The sequence below is a fragment of the Panthera onca genome, chromosome B2 (genome assembly GCF_046562875.1).
Source record: "Panthera onca isolate mPanOnc1 chromosome B2, mPanOnc1 haplotype 2, whole genome shotgun sequence".
NCBI classification, from domain to species: domain Eukaryota; kingdom Metazoa; phylum Chordata; class Mammalia; order Carnivora; family Felidae; genus Panthera; species Panthera onca.
In genome coordinates this window covers 21,803,206-21,823,080 of record NC_138343.1, presented here as the reverse complement: position 1 = coordinate 21,823,080, position 19,875 = coordinate 21,803,206, and the positions used below count along the sequence as shown (strand labels likewise).

The 19,875-nt window shown below is 44.9% G+C and overlaps 1 protein-coding gene across 3 annotated transcripts in view; it reads left to right on the top strand.

Moving 5' to 3' along the window:
- Nucleotides 1–13,623, top strand: part of LY86 (lymphocyte antigen 86) — a 69,016-nt gene extending 55,393 nt beyond the window's left edge. Inside the window, exons 4-6 of one of the 3 annotated variants that reach the window (XR_009604830.2) lie at nucleotides 665–717; nucleotides 3,967–4,101; nucleotides 5,181–5,271. Coding sequence is in view for 1 of the 3 variants with exons in the window: in XM_060614878.3 (XP_060470861.1) it covers nucleotides 665–717; nucleotides 5,181–5,264 (137 nt within the window). In the remaining 2 variants the exon portion in view is untranslated. Of the gene's footprint in view, nucleotides 1–664; nucleotides 718–3,966; nucleotides 4,102–5,180 lie in introns of those variants that run through there. The other 2 variants (XM_060614878.3, XM_060614879.2) reach the window with 2 other exon arrangements.
- Nucleotides 13,624–19,875: the final 6,252 nt, after the last annotated feature.

The following is a 19,875-nucleotide window of genomic DNA, read 5'->3' as shown; positions in this document are numbered from 1 at the left end:
TCTTGACTTTCTCTCCTTACCATTCTTGCTCGGTAAAACTACCCAACCATCTACCCTCTCCATTATTGCATCAGAGCTACTGAATGTTGTCTCATTCCCTTCCCCCAGGGCTTAGCTCAAATATCATCTCCTTAGAGATAACCAGCCATCCAACCAAACTTGGCGTCTCCTAGTTTGTTATTTTAGCAAATTACTTATTGAGTGCTTTCCAGACACCGGTATTAGAGCTTTACATTGATTAATCCTTTGGTTCCTCAGAGCTCAGGGAAGTGGACACTGTTATTATCATTATTATACCCATTCTGAAAACAAGGAAACTGAGCCCACAGAGATAATGACTGTCCAAGATGAAACAGTTATCACAGGTGGTCTCAGGATTTAACTCCAGGCAGCCCAGCTCCAGCCTGGCCTCCTAACCATCTCACCATCTGCATCTCTTACACCACCTACATGTCTCCTTCTAGCACTTTCAACAATCCAGACACTGCCTTGTTTAGTTATTTACATGTTGTCGATGTTCTTCCTAGAATATGAGCAACTGTGTGAACAGAGACCTTCTTTCCCAATCTTAGATCCCTATTGAATAGCAAGCACAGATAATAGGAGCAAATCATTTTTGTTTAATATGACTGAGTAACATTTGTCTGTTTTGTATATGTTTCAGAGCAGATTTATTATGCTGGCCCCATCAATAATCCTGGATTTGAAATTCTCGAGGTAAGGTTTTGGTTTTCTGCTCTGTTCTGTTACTTAATTATTGTATCGAGCAGTTTCTTGAGTTTAAATTTCAATAGTTCAAACATTTTCCACTGACCCCTACCAAGAAAACCGTTCTTCAGTAAAGCTGATACCTCATGATGGGTACTCACAAACGCTTAACACACTGGTTTTACCTTTTTGGTTATAACATTTTATGTCTGTTGGACCCTCTGGGATCCCCTGGGCAGACAGCTCCCACGGAGAGGGAGGCCCTCATCCTGTCCTGCAGGATGGTTGGTATCTGAGGGTACTGCATGGGCTAGAGCTGCTGGGGCGTGAGCTGTCTGTGAGGCTGGCTGTTCAGAGAGAGGAAGACACACACACACACACACACACACACACACACACACACACACAAGCGTGAAGGGTAAAGGCCCACAGGTACCAGCCTTACACTATTATTAGTGGGCTGTCACCAGGTGAATAAAATGCCCCCGCCCTTAGCATTCACCGGCAGGGCTCACAGCTAAGGGTCCAGATTTCCACAAATTCCTTTCCGCAAAATAATGTGACCTTCTTAAATGGCTGAACTCAAGCAGCTCTGACATGAGCAATACATTTTCAATATGCTACTCCTGAGAGAATCTTACGGGACATCATAAAAGGAATCACAAGGTTGTAATAACTTTCTTTTTTTGTTTGTTTGTTTGTTTCAACTTTAACCTCTCTGCTTTCCAGATGCCAAAACCCATCTATGGCTCTGGGAAAGGGTTTCCTTCTGCGTAAAGAATCTGTTTAACTTTTCATTTATCTTGTGTGTGCTTCCTTTCTGTCCCAGGCTCTGGGTTCCTAAGGTGCAAGCCGTACTGTCTCTAGAACATTCTCTAGCTGTTGCTCCCACAGATGGGAAGTCTGCGGCTTCACCTTCCCCTCTGGGGTTCTCCAGAGTCTTCTCTGCTGGCATTTCATTGAAATATTAGAGTCTTGCAAACTCTCTTCACTTCTAGGATGTGGAACCAAAATTCTCCCAGTTAGTTTTTTCTTTAAGTCTTTGCTACTTGAATTCTTTTTTCTTCCCCGATTTCCTCCTGAACCCCTCCCTTCCCCCTTCCCCTGGCAATTGGCTTAAAATTTGCAAACAATTGATTTTCATCTGGCATTCCTGGCTTTTTAATTTTATATTATTTCAATTTATTTATTTATTTTGAGAGAAAGAGCATGAGCAGGGGAGGGGCAGAGAGAGAGGGAGAGACAGAATCCCAAGCAGGCTCTGCATTGTCAGCACAAAACCCGATGCGGGGCTTGAACTCACGAAACGTGAGCCGAAATCAAGACTGGGACACGTAATCGACTGAGCCACCCAGGTGCACCTGCATTATTGACTTTAAAAAAAAAAAAAAAAAGCAGCTCCCCTTGGGAGTTGCTATGACCTGGAGGAGGGGAAAATAACTTCCTAGAGGCACAGAATCCTTTTGAAAGAAAAATCTGGCAGAGATGTAAAAAAGCTTTACTGCATTCCCCTAGGACGCTTGGGTGAGCTCAGGATCTGCATTCCTCAACCAATAAGGGGTGCTCAGGCATGTCACCTGGTGTGAGGACAAAGCCAGGCTCAGGTGTCCTGGCCATGGGCATGGCTGCTTAAGCATCTACTGGTCCCCTTTGGCTGGTCCTCCCACCTCTTCCTCATCTTTGGGGCCTAGGAAGCAGAAGCCTGGCCAGCCCTGACTGTGCCCCAGCCTGCTGACACCTGGCCAGAATCAACAGGGGACATCACCCAAGTGGGACACATGCAACCTGTCACGTATGCAGCAGAGGCAGCTGGAGGCCTTAATCTCAACATGAGCTCCCACGCTGGCGGGGGACCAGCTGCAGCCAGCCCAGGCTTCCTTGGCAGCCAGCCAGCCAGCAAGGCTCAGAGACTTTGCTTCCTAATATGGGACAGAGACAGTGTGAAGCCTTCTGGTTTTAAAAGACCTGCCCCGGATCCCCTCCTCCCACCAAATCCCCCAGAGATGGGCCTCTGTGCTAATTCTATCCCTGTTCGGCTGAAAACTTTTCCACTCAGCAGTCAATCTGCAGTGTCTTGGTATTATTTGCTTTTCAACACAGCCAGTCCTTTGGCCCAGACTGAGGTCCTGCCTGGAACCCTGCATCTCCAGGACTGCTGTTTTCTGAATTAGAATTTAGAGGCCTTTTGGGGTTCCAAAGTACGTGGACAGCTTACAGGGATGGTCTAATTTGCGTAAGTGCTAAGGATATAACTATAAATTCCTGACTCGCAAATTTAGTGCTCTCAACAGCACAGAGGCTGCTGCTCTCTGTCCCTTGTCCCTCCCTACTCTGCCCCTCCTGTCCTCCTAGCATGTCTCTCCACCTGCCTGAGGATGAGCACAGTTGCCTAAATACCCTTACCTCCTAAACCAGACTATGCATATCTTGGAGGTAGGTATGCACGTATGTAATGTAAGCAGTAATTCATCATCTAGAACCTTCCTGCAAACACTACATCTTTTCTTAGGCTTATAAAGCAATAATGAAAAATTCATTTGGTTTTCAATAATTATGTAGGGTGTGTACCTGAAGGCACAGGGACTCTAAAAGAAAAGTGGACAGGAATGATGGCAATGATGGTGGCACAAACAGATGCAGGTTCCCATTGCTCTTTACTCAGAATTAATTCTCTAACTTTTACACTGCTTTGGTGAAATTCCTAAACTGCTTCTGAAATCACAGCTGCTCCTGTTTGGGTGATCAGCCTCAGGGAGCCCCGCTGTCGCTGTCGCAGGATCCTCCAGCTGAATGGTGCCCTGCGGGAGGGCTGTAAGCAGCCTTCCCCCCTCAGCCACCATCCAGTGCACAGCCTGGCTCTGCCCAACGCAATTTTCATTGTTGGGGAATCCACTCGCTCCTGGACCTTTGCTCATTGCTAGATAGTTGTTCTTTTCTTTTCTTTTCTTTTTATTTTTTTTTTAATGTTTATTTATTTTTGAGAGAGAGAGAGAGAGAGAGAGAGAGAGAGAGAGAGAGAATGAGTGGGGGAGGGGCAGAGAGAGAAGGAGACAAGAGCATCTGAAGCGGGCTGTGCTCTGACAGCCTAACTTGGAGCTGGAACTCACGAACCCTGATATCATGAACTGAGCCGAAGTCAGACGTTTAACTGAATGAGCCACCCAGGCGCCCCAAAAGTTGTTCTTTTCTAACAAAAACTACCTCTCATGCAAACTCCATCCAGTGTTCTGATTTCTTCCTTCCCTCTGGCTTCTACAGATTAAACCCCTTTCCTTCTCTGGATGACAGGCACTTCAAAGATGTGCCAGGAATCTCTTGAGATCCTTCCCTCTTGGGCCCTTTGCCCTGCTTCCCACTAAGTCGTGCCACCCAGAGTGCCTCTTCTCCAGACGGGTGAGTCTGCAGACCTGCCACCACCGTGTGGCCTCTGGGGGCTTGGGGCGGGGCTTAGCCACTGAGCAAACACATGGGTTTTTCTGCGATTCCATATATAGCCCAGCTGCTAACCACAGACGAAGGGAGTCCTCTGTGGAGTGTGGTTGCCAGAAAGGAACCCTAAAAGGTGGTAGTACTTTTTCTGATAGAGCACTGTGGTTTCGTGCGGGTGAATCTTGTGTCTAGAGGTCTTCTCTGTCTTCCCTGGATCTTCCAACTGCTCAGGCCAGAGTCTTCAGAATCACCCACAGCTCCTCTCTTTCTCTGCCACCCACATGGGTTTCCTCAGTAAATCATATGAGCTCTTCTTTCAAAATCTATGCAGAATCCAATCTCTCTTCTCACCTCCCCCATCCACTACAGGCCCGAGTGGTCTCCTACCTGGTCTTAACTGCTTATACTCTCTGTCCCTACAGTCTTTTTTCAGAGGGCGGCCAGAAGGATCTTCTTAACATGTACACATGATCAGGCCACTCCTCTGGGGAGGAGGCTCTCATGACCTGCGACCCTTTCCAAGTGAAAGCCAGTGTCTCCCTACCATGGCCTGTGAGGCCATCCCCGATTCATGTCCTTCCCCCACTTCCTGTGGTTCTGTCTCCCTACAGCCCCTTGGGCTTCCTCGCAGTTTCTGGAATGTGGGGCCCAGCCCTCAAAGTAGCTCTCCATCTACTTCAGGTCTTTGCCCAAAGGTCACCTTTGCAGCAAGGCCTGCCTTGACTACCCTACTTAAAACTGCCAACCGGCACAAGCCCAGCCCCACCCGGCCCGGCCCTGCTGTTCATCCCCTTCCCCGCCTGCATTCTCTCTGTGGCATCAGCACACACAATGCATGCACAGTGAAGTATCTCATGCATTGTCTGCCTGTCCTGGTGAGGCCCATAAGCTCTACAACGTGAGTTCGGTTTCCTTGGTTCTACTTCATCCCCAGCGTCTAACACACTGCCTGCACATAGAAGGTGCTCAGTGACTACCTGTCGAATGATTGACTGATTGCTCTGGGAGTCACACACGTCATGCTTTCCCTGTGTCCCTTCCAGGGAGAATACCAGGTCTTGCTGGAACTGTATAATGAGAAGCGCTCCACCGTGGCCTGCGCCAATGCTACCGTCATTTGCTCCTGAGAAGCTAAGACGCGGAGCACGCTCTGTCTCGTGGGAACTGCAGGCTGCCCACACTGAACCTGCTCTGGAAGAAACACCAGTCGACGACAGAGAGGCTCACCAGAGGTGCAGGTGCAGATTTTAGCCCCGGGGGTCAGACGTCCCCAGACTCCACAGGTGTACGTGCCTCTAAACGAGCCTCCTGATGGTCACCAGCCCGTGGGTCCACCCTCCTCCAAACGGCCAGGCTCTCCTGCTTCTCAGCTCCTCGGGAGCACTTCTTCAGTTACCCAGAATAAAGAAATCTGGCCCACAGTCGCTCCTGATGGTCTGTTCAAAGGATCTTAGTGCCTTACTTGAGTTACAATGTAATTTCCTCCAGACAGGGTGCCAGGTGCTGGCGCAGCGTAAGTAGTTCTGAGATTCAGGAAGCTGACGTCCTGAGGATATTGGGAAAATATGCCCTTCTCCTCCTCCTTCTCCCAGGCAAGTCCCAGGCCCTTTGGCCGCGAGGGCCGAGGAGCCGATGAAACCCTACAGAGTGACATCAAAGTCCCACCTACCAAACCTCATTACATCTTCACCCCAAAAGCCTTGGCTACCCCTGGCCTCAGCACACCATGGCTCTCAGTAATGCATTCATTCATTCTCCATGTGTAACTACTGAACACTTAAGTACCAGGCCCTGTGCTCAGCACTTAGGATTCTCCAGGGAGCAAAACAGACACTGTCCCTGCCTCGTCAAGTGTGCGGTCCCTTGAAATATTAAAAAGTCATGTTGATCGGTGTGGACACATCCATTCACGCACAGAAACCTCTCCTTCAATGCCCTCTGCAAAGGAGCCGGTTGCTGTCTGCTGTTAGAGCCGTTTTGGCAGCCCTGTGTTTTTCTGTCCCAGGATGTGCAGAATCGCACGGTGGGCTCCACATCCCTGACACCATCCTGTGCCCTCCTCCCCTACCCCAATCCTTCCAGTGTCCCTCAGCCCAGCATCTGGCCCTCTTGCTCCTACTGGGGAACTGGCATAGGGTGACTGGGTGACTTTGTAGGTCTTTGATATCCACACAAATGCCACTATGTTAGAGATTAAGACAGGAAAACTACAGAGTTTAAAAATGTTCATTGCTATTAATTACCATCCGCACATAATTAAACTACCCAGGATAGCAGGCTGTAAATGCCTGGGGAATTAAAACTTTAAAACCAGCATCTGAGGTTTTTTTGGCTATGGAGAAACAAAATTATAGCAGTGTCCTCACCTACACCCATAAATGCTCGGGAGAAAAGACATACTGTGGTTATGCCCCGCTGGGGAGCAAACCTCTGAATCCACACACGGGGGTGATCCTGTTATGTACACAGATGGCATTCCCTCAAGAGAGACATGCCCCTGTTTCCTTTCCCATAACATGCAGTAAAAGTCGTGTGGAGATTCTGGGCACTCACACGTTCCAACAGCTCAGGACAGTGGTCACAGCCTTCCAGAGGCAGGGACAAGTAGAAACAATCTCACTTCTTATTTTTCTGCAATTTCCCTTCCTATTCTTTTGTCCTCTTAAAATTCATTGACAATGCGTGTGTACGTGCACGCGCACACGTGCGCGTGAGCATGAGACAGAGAGAGAAAGAGAGAGAGGTTCAGATCTCTGGGTTTGGGTTAAACAGGGGTTTCCGTGTACGGGGCTGGCCCTAGCCATGACTGAGTACACATGAATACACAGAGGCTGCACTAAAGGATTGACTTGAGAGGAAACCAAAATGTTTCTGTGTCCTGTCACGGGCCTTAAATTTCACCATGAGTTTCATTCCTGCAAGCTGAGAAAGTTTTTCACTGGTTCCGCGTCTCCTATTAAAACACAAACTGGGGCCGCCTGGGTGGCTCAAATCAGTTAAGCATCCAACTTCGGCTCAGGTCATGATCTCGCAGTTTGTGAATTTGAGCCCCACGTCGGGCTCTGTGCTGACAGAGTGGAACCTGCTTGGGATTCTCTGTCTTTCCTTCTCTCTCCGCCCCTCCCCGCCCTCTCTCTCTCAAAAATAAATAAGTAAATGAACATTTAAAAAAATAGTAAAATAAAATACAAACCATCTTGGTCAGAGAAATGCCAGAATAATTATCACTATTAAACACTCTGGCAGAGAATTAATAACTAAGATGAAGTTTGGAACTGCCCCTGCAGGAAGCAAGAGTTATTCAGGGAGGGGGCTGGGCAATACCAAGGCAAGCTCTCTTGGGGTAACCCCCCCACGTGTGGGGAGGGGGGTACACTGACAAAGAACTTAAGTTGTGTCTCATCTTCTCACAGAGTTTGCTGCTGTTTCAAAATCACTATAAAACATCCTAAATAAACTTCTCAATAAAATTCCCTGAAAAAAAAAAATCAGTTTGATTCAAGATGATGCTATGTTTCCAAAGAACTCTTGTGGAAACAAGACAGTTCTAGGCATTTTGGTGCCCACAGGCCTCTCCTTATATTTTAAATCTCTGTGTTTACATATACAGTTAACCCTTGAACAACATGGGGATTAGAGGCACCAACCCCTCATGCAAGTAAAAACCCACATATAACTTTTGACTCTCCAAAAACTCAACTACGAAGAGCCTACTGTTGATCAGAAGCCTTACCACACAATAAGTTAATACATATTTTGTATGTTGTATGTATTAAATGTTGTATTCATACAACAGAGTAAGCTAGAGAAAAGAAAATGTTAAGAAAACATAAGGAAAAAAAATACACTTACAATACTGCACTCTATTGAAAAAAAATCAGCAAAGACATGGGCACTGGCAGTTCAAACCCATGTTCCATTTTCAATTACACATATGCATGCTGTTCCAGGGTGTGTATCTATATATTTGGTGGGAAGGGCCAAGGCCAGCACTCAAGCACAAAGCTGAAGATCCATTTGGGCAGTGTGACCAGGTCACTTAGAATGTTTGAGCATAAGGAACAGAGACTCAACTCAGTCTTAGACATACAGGGGCCTCCTTGGCCCCTTGATTGCTGAGCCCCCACGTGTTTCTGGCACCAGCTTTGATTTGCCGCAGACACTAACACTTCTCATGGTGCTTCACCTCTATTTCTCCATGGTTCTTGCACCTCTGGCCCTCTGAATACTGCTTTCACTCTCAGTCTTTCCTATAACAGCAAATAGTTTCACACTATTTTGTCCAGTGTACAAAAGGAAAGAGACACCCTTCTCCCAAAGCCCTGCATTCCTTCTACGTGCAAAGGCTTGGGTCACATGACCTCTCCGGGCCCTTTGCTTTGGCCCTGCACTGATTGGCTTAACCTAGGTCATGTGACCCGGTACTGTGCGGGATCAGCCTCAACCCGGCTGGAACCACACTTGTCCCTAAGTGTAAACTGGGGGAGTTGGACAGGGGTAAAAGGAGAAAGGGGGGAAAGATGCCAGGAGGCCCTAGCATGTCTGGAATTAGATCAGCACTGCAGTCCTAACCCTCCCCTAGCTGCTAACCGAGTGACTTAATTCTCTAACCTTGGCTTGCTCACCTGCAAGTGTCAGCGGTGACACCTGCCTTATAGAAGTACTGAGACTTAAGAAAGAATGCATGGCAGACACTTAGAACAGAGCTTGGCAGGTGACTCAATAAAAGGGAGTTATTATTATGCCAAGGTGGTGCCTAGTCCCTTTGGGCTGCTGTGACAAGAGTCCCCTAACCCGAATGTTTTGTAAACAATAGACATTTATTTCTTACAGAATTTTAGAGATTGGGAAGCCCAAGATCAAGGTGCTGGCAGATTCAGTGTGTGATGAGATGCTGTTTCCCGGTTTATAGGAGCTGTGTTCTTGAACATGGAGGAAGTGCAAGGCAGCTCTCTGGAACTTCTTTCTTAAGGGCACTAAGCCTATTCATGAGGGCTAGACCCTCATCACCTAATCTCCTCCCAAAGGCCCCACCTCCAGATACCATCTCCTTGGGAGTTAGGATTTCAACATGTGACTTAGGAAGGACACAAACCATTTGTTAATAAGAGGTAGGAAGGAGCTAAAGCCCCTTTCCCTAATTTACTTCTCCTGTCCCTCCTACGTGATTGAGGCAGTCTTCCAGCCCTGCCCTTGCCCATAAGCCCACATTCCTTTTTAAGTATTCAGATGATTCCTTGGCATCTAGATATCTTTCTTCTAAGTGCAGCTAGTTTTATCAGACCTGGCATGGGGCATGTCCACTGAGCCTCATCCTGGAACCATGAACTCCAAAGAGGATCGAAGAGAAATATCCAGGTCCAAATTTCCCCCAAAACAAAAACATTCTTTTTTTTTCCTTTTTTACATTTATTTACTTTTGAGAGACAGAGAGAGACAGAGCATAAGTGGGGGAGGGGCAGAGAGAGAGGGAGACACAGAATCCAGAATCTGAAGCAGGTTCCAGGCTCCAAGCTGTCAGCACAGAGCCTGACGTGGGGCTTGAACCCACAAATTGTGAGATGGTGACCTGAATCTAAATCGGAAGCTTAAAGGACTGAGCCACCCAGGCGCCCCTTCCCTAAACAGAAACATTCTAACCAGGCCAAACAGGCCCAGGAAAGAAAATGTGCATAATTCTTAATTAAATTTGTTTCTTGTAAAAGGAAAAAAGCAAAGAAAGGATACACATGCAAAAAGGAGGAACTAAATGTAACATCTGCACATTTAACAATTACATCTGCCTTCAGCGAAAATAACCCAAAATAGCTAGCAAGAGAAGGGAAAGGGCCACATCCTGATTTTAACCCGAATTGTGAGGGAGGCAGTTCATAGGGTCTCAGCAGTTCAAGTTCAGATTTGAATCAGCTGCATTTTTTGTCAGTCAGCAAAACAAGTTCCTCTAATTTCCTGATCATTTTCTCTGGCAGGCAGGGGCTCCAGGAGAATTGGGAAAGAGCTAGTTTACATCCAGTTTGTAAATAACTTCAGTGGCTCCATTTGGAACTGAAGGCTTCAGCTACCTTCGGATGCACCAGACTGAACTTTCTTCCCACCCCCCCTTCTGCTCTCCTCTCACCCAGCTTTCCTTTAAAATGTGTGACAAAACCAAATTCTTTCCCCCAGTATCTTGGTCTCCTCACTCCTGTGGAAAAGAATTTATGCATGGATGTTATTTCAGCTGAAAACAATGATTTCTTCCCTTAGCTGATATTTTTATGGATTCCCTGAAACCCAAGCAAGGTCTAGAAAAAAAGAAAACATCCATGCCGCAGAAGGCTGTACCATTTTATTGTGGCTTTCCCTTCTTCTATTCAGAAATGGAAGAGAATTTGAGAAGGGGCCAGAGAATATTACAGAAATGATCAAAGGGATACGACCAGGCTTCAGCATAAAGAGAAATTAAAAGGATTTTAAATGAGTGGGCTTAGAAAGATAGCATCTGAGAAGTCAGAACAACAACAATAATAAAAATAATAATACCATGGCTTGAAAGCTAACCATTATTTGAGCATTTGCTATGTGCCAGACATTGATACATATACACATATTTTTCCTATCTCAATAACAGCCGGTGCGCAGGTGATAAGGTAATTCAAGTTGTAGAAGAGAAAGCTGGTGTTACAGAAGGGAGGTAACCACCCGCCCCCCTCCCCCCCTCCCGCTTCCCATGAGCCCAGCAGGCTGGGATTTAAATTGGTCTGACTGCAAACTCAGGCTCTTGCTGGCTGATGCTGCCCCTGGTTGCTTGGTTGGAGGTCATATAGTAGGGAGCACTTTATGGGTTTAGCTGTGGGCTTGCAGAATTTAAGTCAAGAAGCAACCAGGCTATAAACAAAGGTGGGCTAATAAAGAGTTCTATTAACCCATTGATGAGAGCAGAAAAGAAAAAAAAGAAAAAAAAAAAGACCATGAATGTTTAAGGAATATACTGAACTACTGAGTTTCATGATTTGAAAGAGCTACACTCTTCAACAACAACCAACACACAAAACAAAACAAAAATCTCTTGGTCATTCATGTCAAACCTGCCTGGATGAATTGGATGAATAGTCCAGGAGAGCCTTGCTTTTTCACTTTCTCCCTTCCTCCCTCCATCCCTCCCTTCCTGCCTCCCTTCCCTTCCTTCCTTCTTGTTTTCTTTCTTCCCTTCTTTTCTTCAGTAAATTTTTTATCCAGCACCACCTACTTGCTGACCACTGTATTAAAGATAGTACATAGAATATAGAAATGAATAATATATAATTCCTGTCTTATATTTTAGGCAAAGGAAAGAAGCAAAGTATCAAAAATCTTATAGGATGGGTAGTCCATGGTAGGTAGCAAGAAAGAGGAACAGAACACTCTGGCTTCATGGGGAGGGTGTACAGGGTTGGCTTAATGCTGGCCCTTGAAGGATGGATGACATTAGAGAGCCTGGTGCCCATGATGGAAGCAGTCCCAGCTCTCGCTTCCTGGCTATCAATCTGGTATTTCATTCCCAGTGACTGGCACATACTGTATTTCTGCTATCATTAGGCAATGAATTTGATTTTAGATGAAATGAAGTATATAATAAAACACTCTCACCCAAGCACAGGCTTTTCTGTTAATGCTTAGTTACAATCCCCAGAACTAAAAGAATCAGCAAGCGTTTCTTGAAGCTTATTGTGAACCCACATCTCAGTCTGAGCCCATCTCCCCATCAAAGGGTGCCCTTGCCTCCCTCTCGAGGAACTCCTTTCCATCCCTCCCTGGTGAGAAGGTATTCTCTTCACCAAGTGTACCCTCACCCCTGTCATGTTTAACTCATGTTGTCTTCATCCCTGAGTGTTGAGAGGTGTGGGTCTGACCCAGTAAGTGAGGGTCCTGTGTAGGTTCCCTGAGGATGGGATGGATGAAGGAGAGAGAGGGGATGCCAGCCTGAGAAGCACCTGGAAAACAGCATGGTAACCTGAACAAATGCAGTGAGAGGGGACCAGAGACTGGAGATGCAGGGGGGCAGGGAGCAGAGAGCAGCTGTTTTGAGGGTAATAAGCGGCAGGTGTGAGGAAATTCAGGGCAGACATAGTACCCACAGAAGCCAGGAGGCCTGGATGGGCAGACCCATAGCACCTGGCCCTGTGCCCGTCAACCTTCTTCCCACATTTGTTTTCCAGAGCCCACGTAGTCATACTCATGTACCACGATATTCACTGGAGCCAAGATCATGGTCTTTGTAAGTTCTCCCCTGGGTCCCATCCCTTTGGACTGCTGTAACAAAAATACCATAGAATAAGGAGCGTATAAACAACAGAAATGTATCGCTCATAGTTCTGGAGGCTGGAAATTCCAAGATCAAGGTGCCGGCATATTCAGTGTCTGCTGAGAACCTGCTTCCTGGATCGTTGGTAGCTGTCTTCTCAGTGTATCCTCACTGAGGTGGCGGGGGCGGGTGAGGGCATTCTCTGGGGTCTCTTTTTTAAGGGCACTAATCCCACTCCTGAGACTTACACCTTCATGACCTAATTATCTCCCAAGTGCCCACCTCCAAATATCATCATCCTGGGAGGTAGATTTCAACATATGAATTGGGGGGGGGCGGGGCACAGACACTCAGACCACAGCACTTCTTTCCTTTCCTCATCTCATTTTTGGTAACAAAACGGAAATACAGTAAAACCTTGGTTTGCGAGCATAAATCGTTCCGGAAACATGCTTCTAATCCAAAGCACTTGTCTATCAAAGCGAATTTTCCCATAAGAAATAATGGAAACTTAGATGATTTGTTCCACAACCCAAAAATATATATATAAAAATAATTATAATACTGTAATATAATACAAAGTCACAAAGAAAATACAAAAAATAAAGAAAGACAAATTAAATTGCACTTACCTTTTGAAAAACTTCATGGCTGGTGTGAAGGAGTCAAGAAAGGAAGGGTTATTGTGTAGGACAACTTTCACCATCACTAACGGAATCACTGTTATCTATTGGCTTAATGGAATCTTTTTCTTTTTGAGCAACTTTAACAAGGAACCTATCCATTGACACTTGCTTTTGCCTCCTGAGGATTTCATGGAAATACAACACTGCATTCTCTTTAAACATATTCATCGCTCGCACTGCTATAGCCTTATTTGGGTGGTGCTTTTCTACAAAATTTTGCACTGTTTCCCATATTTGACATATCTTCCTAATCTCATTTAAAGTGAGGGATTCCTCTGCTTTTTTCCTCCTCCTCCTCTGCAGATGAGATGCAGATGTAGACTTCTTATAAAATCTTGCAATTTCCACCACACACATACCTTGTTCATACTTCTCGATGACTTCCTTCTTAACTTCCACCATAATCATAATCTCATAGCCATGTTCAGTGCACTCAGAGTCTTAGAATCAGAAACAAGCCACTAAAGTCATCCACTGAGAGCTGCATCACACCTGTTCTCGCCCTCGAGGAGTTGTTCCCAGAGGACTTTCAAGGCTGGGGAAGCAGCTCTAAAAAAAATAAAATAAAATAATAAAATAAAATAAAATAAAATAAAATAAAATAAAATAATAGTGGGGCCCCGGGGTGGCTCAGTTGTTTAAAGGTCCAGCTTCGGCTCAGGTCATGATCTCGCAGTTCGTATGCTTGGGCCCTTCATTGGGCTCTGTGCTGACAGCTCAGAGCCTGGAGCCTACTTCAGATTCTGGGTCTCTCTCTCTCTTTCTCTGCCCCTCACCCCCCGTCTCTCAAAAATAAATAAACATTTAAAATTTTTTAAAGTAATTAAAAATCAACACAACTTTGGAAAGAAATAAATTCTCACCTTAGCAAAGGACACCATGTCATCTCTGCTGGATATCTTCAGGGTGGAAACCATGAGGTTGGCATCATGTTGTAGCTGAGCTCAGGAGCGCAAAGGTACAGTCAAAAGGCATCCCATCTCCCCACTCAGCCCCTTGGATTTGTGGCAAAGCCTCAAGGAGAGAGAAGCTGAGCCAGAAGCTGACTTTATAATGTCAGGGATCCCGTGGCATTTTGTAGGGTCCAATAACCATGTGGCACCTGGGCAAGTGGGTAGAACACAGCATGGCTTGTTCCACAAACTTGGAAGAACCCAGCACAAAGTGGGGGAGGAGAGAATCAGGCCTGGCACAGGCTCCATGCTTCTCCAAAACACACAACAGTAGCTTTAAGAGCTTGGACAACAGCACCAGGGGAGGGTGGTGAAGAATGAAACAGGAAAGAGCTGCTCTTGAGCTGACACGAGGTGCCCAGAAGTAACCAGCCTCAGATAAGAAGAGAGTCTGGAAAGATTCTGTAACATGCATGTGGAATGATAAGTCAGTGATATTTATTTAAGTTGTGATTGTTAGAGCATCTTCATATGAATCCACAGACTAACACAGAAATTCCAATTTTACTAGTGGGCAGGATTTCCCTTCCCCAGAGCCACATGGGAATAGGGAATCCCATTACCTTATCGTGTGATCCCACCCCAGCTCCTTCTGTTTCCCCACTTACATCTGGAACTGCATGTGGACCTACTTATAACTTTTGCACCATCCCCATACTATTGTTTTTCCCTCTGCTGGAAGAAAGACAGGTGTATTGTTTCTATTGTGAGTAGAGTTCCTTCTTCACCATCCTCCTGACAATAGCATCAGAACCTATAGTCTGTTTATATTCTGGCCTGGAGCACACCCCTCAACCCCCACAGCACTCATTTACTTTACTTCTAAAGAAAATACGTGGTAGGGTCTGCAGGAGAATAAACTCCGAAGTCAGGGAAATTTGCAAAGTGCTAGACAGATATGTGCATGACAAGAATGGAATTTGTGGAGAACATTGTCCTAATTGCACAGATAATATTTATAATGAACATTTATTAGCGAACGGCTTAGGGCTTTATTATGTCCCTTCCCCTCTAGACTCCACAAAAACCAGATATGGTCTCAAAGTCAGGAACATGAGCCAGAATCCATATAATAAAGGTTCAGACTTCAGCTACTTTAGCTAATGAGAAGGGAATACAGTTAGTTGTCGTGGATCCAGTCTCTAACTGTGTCACAAGGACTCCTTGGGCAGACTTCCACCATGTAAAATAGGCTTTGTTTCAAAGGAGCAGCTGCCTTGTCATGCGGCAAGATCAAATTCCATGCTTAGGACTACCACTGGGATAGATAACATCAATTATATGTGATTATAAAACATTATATGTGATTATAAAAAGGTACCCCTGGTGAAGCCAGAATCAGTGTCATATGACTTGGCAAGAAGATGACACTTTTGTGCCAAGCAGAAGAGTACTTGTCTTGTAGACAGACATGGGCCTATGCCCAGATACATGGCTTTGTAAGTGGGCACACACTGGATTTCAGTCCTCTGTCTCTGTTTGTGTAGTCCACAACCTATACAACCTAACCTAGTTGTCCATATCTAGCTTTGGAATTGTCTCCCACCACATAGCACATGTTCAAGAAAAAGAGCCAAATAAAGGGAATATTCTGACTCAAAGAGACATCATTTTGTGCCTATTGATTAAAGGTCCCTGATATCATCAATTACTCTACCCTACCCCAGTCCCCACTCACCACTACTAATAACCAACCTTAATAATGAGCCACCCTAGCTAAAAAGTTATTCTGGAGGTAAAACTGCTAAATGAAACAAATACATAGGCTTCCCTCTAATCTTGCTTGTTCCTGTCATTTTTCATTCCAACTCAGAACTGAGATTGTTCTATTATAACAACAAAAAAGTTGTTAACATCCTTGTTCCATGACAGCCTTGTCCTTATCGAAAATACTGCTACTTCACCATTTTTAGAGTATCACTCCCTCCAAGAAGCTTTCCATCTCTGATACCCAGGCTGGGTTACAGGGGCTCCTGTAGTGCCCTCCCCTTGCCTTGACCATGGGGTTGCACTAACCACATTCTCCTGTAATTACGTGTTTACTTTCTGTCTGCCATACTGAGGCATAAGCAACCTGAGAGTAGAAACAAGGACTTATTCACCTTTGAACAAATCTCTCTCACTTGGCTTAAAATGTCTGATCAATGAATGGTCTAAGGAAGAAAAATAATCTGGATTGCACACTGTATTAGTTTGCCAGGCTTGCTGTAACAAAAGTACCACAAATTGAGTGACTTAGAGCAACAGAAATTTATTGTCTCACAGTTCTGGAGGCCAGAAGTCTGAAATCAAGGTATCAGCAGGGCCATACTCCCTCTGAAGGTGCTAAGGAAGAACCATTCCGTGCTTCTCCTAGCTTCTGGTAGTCTGGTAGCCCCAGGCATTCTTTGGCTTATTAACACCTCCTCAATCCTATCTTCACATGGCCCTCTCCCTGTGTATCTTTCCATCACCTTCCCTCCATACATGTCTGTCTCTATGTCCAAATTCCCCTTCTTATAAGGACACAAATCATATTGGATTTGGGCCCCCTCTAATGATCTCATTTTAATTTGGTTGTCCATGTAAACACCTTATTTCCAAATAAGGTTATCCTAAGCTTCTGTGGTTAGGATTTCAACATATCATTTGGGAGGATACAATTCAATCTGTAACATGTGCCTATTATTTGGCCAACTTTAACATGTGGGTAATTTTGCTTAATACTCATAGCAATCCCCTGTAGTAGGTAGTATAATTCCCGCTATTCATAATATTGCAAACTGAGACTCCATGGGAGAGCACAGGGTAGTAATTAGTGCAGCCAGGTTTTGTGCCCATGTGTATGTGGCCTTAACACTGGACAGAATGTCATGGTGAAGACGAGCATGGACTTGGGGTACAGATGGTCCTTAGCAGAAATTCTGCCCCTGGACCTCTGGGCCATGTGGCCTCCATGTCCTCACTTGTTAAATAGAGGCACTCATAGAACCAAAGTGTTTGTGTCATTTGGAGATGCGGGGCAAGTAAAACAATCACCATATATTGTCTAGCACAGAAATTGACAAAAAAATTAGCTAATATTGTATCATGATGTCACTCTAACTGCATCTTCCGGAAAAGCAGCCTCAGAGACAGCACCAGATTTCAGTTAGAAATGAAGCATGAGTCTCCGGTTCATCTGTGAAGGGTGAGACTTTTCTAGCAAAGTCCACCCATCCTGTATTCATGGAGAAGCCATCTGTTTCCTTTCCAGCACCTCCTCCTCCAGCTCAGATATGGTATTCTGAGCAAAACAGGAATGTCCAGGAACAGCAGCCCAGCCCAGACATCCTCCCCTCTGACACAGCTTGCTGTGCCACTAGCCTTCTAATCTGCTCCTTGCTTATCTTTGTCCCTACTGTCACCACTTCACAATGACTTGTAACAATGGGGTACTTTAATGCAACCACGGGGATCCTCCAGAGAATCTTTCAGTCAAAGGATACAGGAGGCAGGAGAAGACCTGAGTCCTGAGTCCTGAGTCCTTAAAAATCTCCAACAAAGCAAAACCTATACTTTTCTAAAAGGTTTTTTCATTAACCAGCAGCTTAACAGTCCTAATGTCTTCATCTCACCCAAATTCCTTTCCTTCTTTTCTTTGCGCTTAATGTGGTCTAAACTTGAGAGCGTGGTGCCATTGAAAACAGATCAGGGGTGAGCATGAGCTACATCACTTCCGGGTTATGTGACCCTGGGCAAGCTACTTAATTTTTCTATGCCTCGGTTTCTGTAAAATGGGATAACAGTTTCTGCTTCACAGATCCTTGTGTGGAAAATGTAATATGTAGGGCTTAGTGGGCACTCAATATATATTTTCTCTTCTCTTTCCTTCCTCCTTTGAGCCATCTATAATTGCTCATATGCAAACGCATGATATTTATATAGAACATCAGAACAATTCTAAATACTGACTGGAAGATAATATAGACTCTAAATCTACTGATGCAACTTGTATCTTAAAATACAAAGGTTAGTTTGGTGAAAAAATTTGAAGATAGCAGTGATGGTTAAACAACCAAGTGAATGTACTTAATGCCACTGCAAACTTAAAAAATGGCTAAAAGTGCACATTATGTATAGTTTACCAAAATTTTTTTTTAATTTGGAAAAAATTAAAATGAGTTCATTCTGAGTCTATTCCTTACTGGGCCAGAAAAAGAAAATGGAACCATAAGTGTTTAATACTTGACATGGCCTCCCCATTAATCTAACATTTTTCACAAAGTGTTGACTATTGTATAAATCTTTTCAGATTTCTTTGATCCTGAAATTTTGGCAGACATTAACGCTATAATAAAAACGTGTTCAAAGGCATTGTTTAGATTTTTCTTAAAATGCTTTGTTCTTTGTAAGGGTAGTAATCCCTTCAACTGAAGCTGGGAACAGATTCAAACTCTCTTAATGGAACAGGAAAATATCTCTTATCAGGGAAGTGCAGAGAGGGAAGATCTTGGCCCTATTGAGTTCCATATTCCCAAGAAGCTTCTCCCCCGCCCCCATGCTCCCCCCCCCCCTTTTTCCAAAGGAAAGAAAAGAAAGGAAGTTCTCTGATGCAAACAAACAGTTCTGTTTAAATATCCCAGAAAGAGTGAAAAAGGGAGAAAACTTCATTCAGAATCAGTTGCCTTGAGCACTTTGACCTTGGATTTACCTGCAATGTTTTTTTTCAGTCCTTATTATGGGCTTGCTTTGAAGAGCACTGTGCTAGATACTTTCTCGCAAGTGAGGTAGTTTAAAAGTCACCACTATCCTGTAAACCAATATCCCCATTTAAAAGATTTTTTAATGAGGTTCAAAGAGGTTAAAATCAATTATCCAATTATCATGACTGAAACTAGTACGGTCAGTAATTAAAGTAGAACTATTCTTACAGAACTACATTTTTGATAAAGTATGGAAACCAAGCATACGGAGTTGTGCAGAGTATCAGCCCCCAACCAGGACTGTTGTCCAAACTCTTGAAGCTATGCGAGGGTAGAGCCTCCTGCTTTAGGGCAGCACGGAGCCCTACCTGGTGCTGGCTTGCCCTTCCTCATCATTTTGCTGACATACTTGCAACCTAGTCACCCATGTCTCTTCACAGAGTGTTCATCGTGTCTATCCCACCAGGCCCTGGGATAGAGGCCAGATCACCATGTGAACGAGGTGGACACAGCACTTGCTCTTAGGGCACTTCTGATTTGATGGGCAATAGCAACAGGGGAAGTACAAACTGTGAACACAGGACCCTACGGTCCCCACCTGTGTGAATCTCCTGCCATTGCTGTGTTAAATCACCACTAACTTGGTTTGCACAAGTGTATTATCTTTCAGCCTGGAGGTCTGAGGCCTGAAATAGGCCTCTAGGTCTAATACCAAGGTGAAGACAAGACTGTGTTCCTTCTTCAGGTCCTGGGGAAAAATCTTTTCCCTTGCTTTTCAGCCACCCACATTTCCTGACTCCTGATCTCTTTCCCTGTCTTCAAAATGTTGCCTCTGTGTCTTTCTTCCAGAGTCACACCTTCCTGGAGTGTCTTCCCCTGACCACCTTAGAGACCCTTGTGATTACATTGGACCCACCTGGATAATCCAGGAGGCTTTCTACATCTCAAGGTCCCTAATCACACCTGCAAAGTTTTTATTTTTTCCATATAACATAACAGGTTCTAGGGATTGAGACAGAGATGTCTTGGAGAGCCTGGGTGGCTCAGTAGGTTGAGCATCCGATTCTTGCTTTTGGCTCAGGTCATGATCTCACAGTTTGTGAGCTCGAGCCCTGCATCTGGCTCTGTGCTTACAGTGCAAAGCCTGCTTGGGATTCTCTCACTCTCTCTCT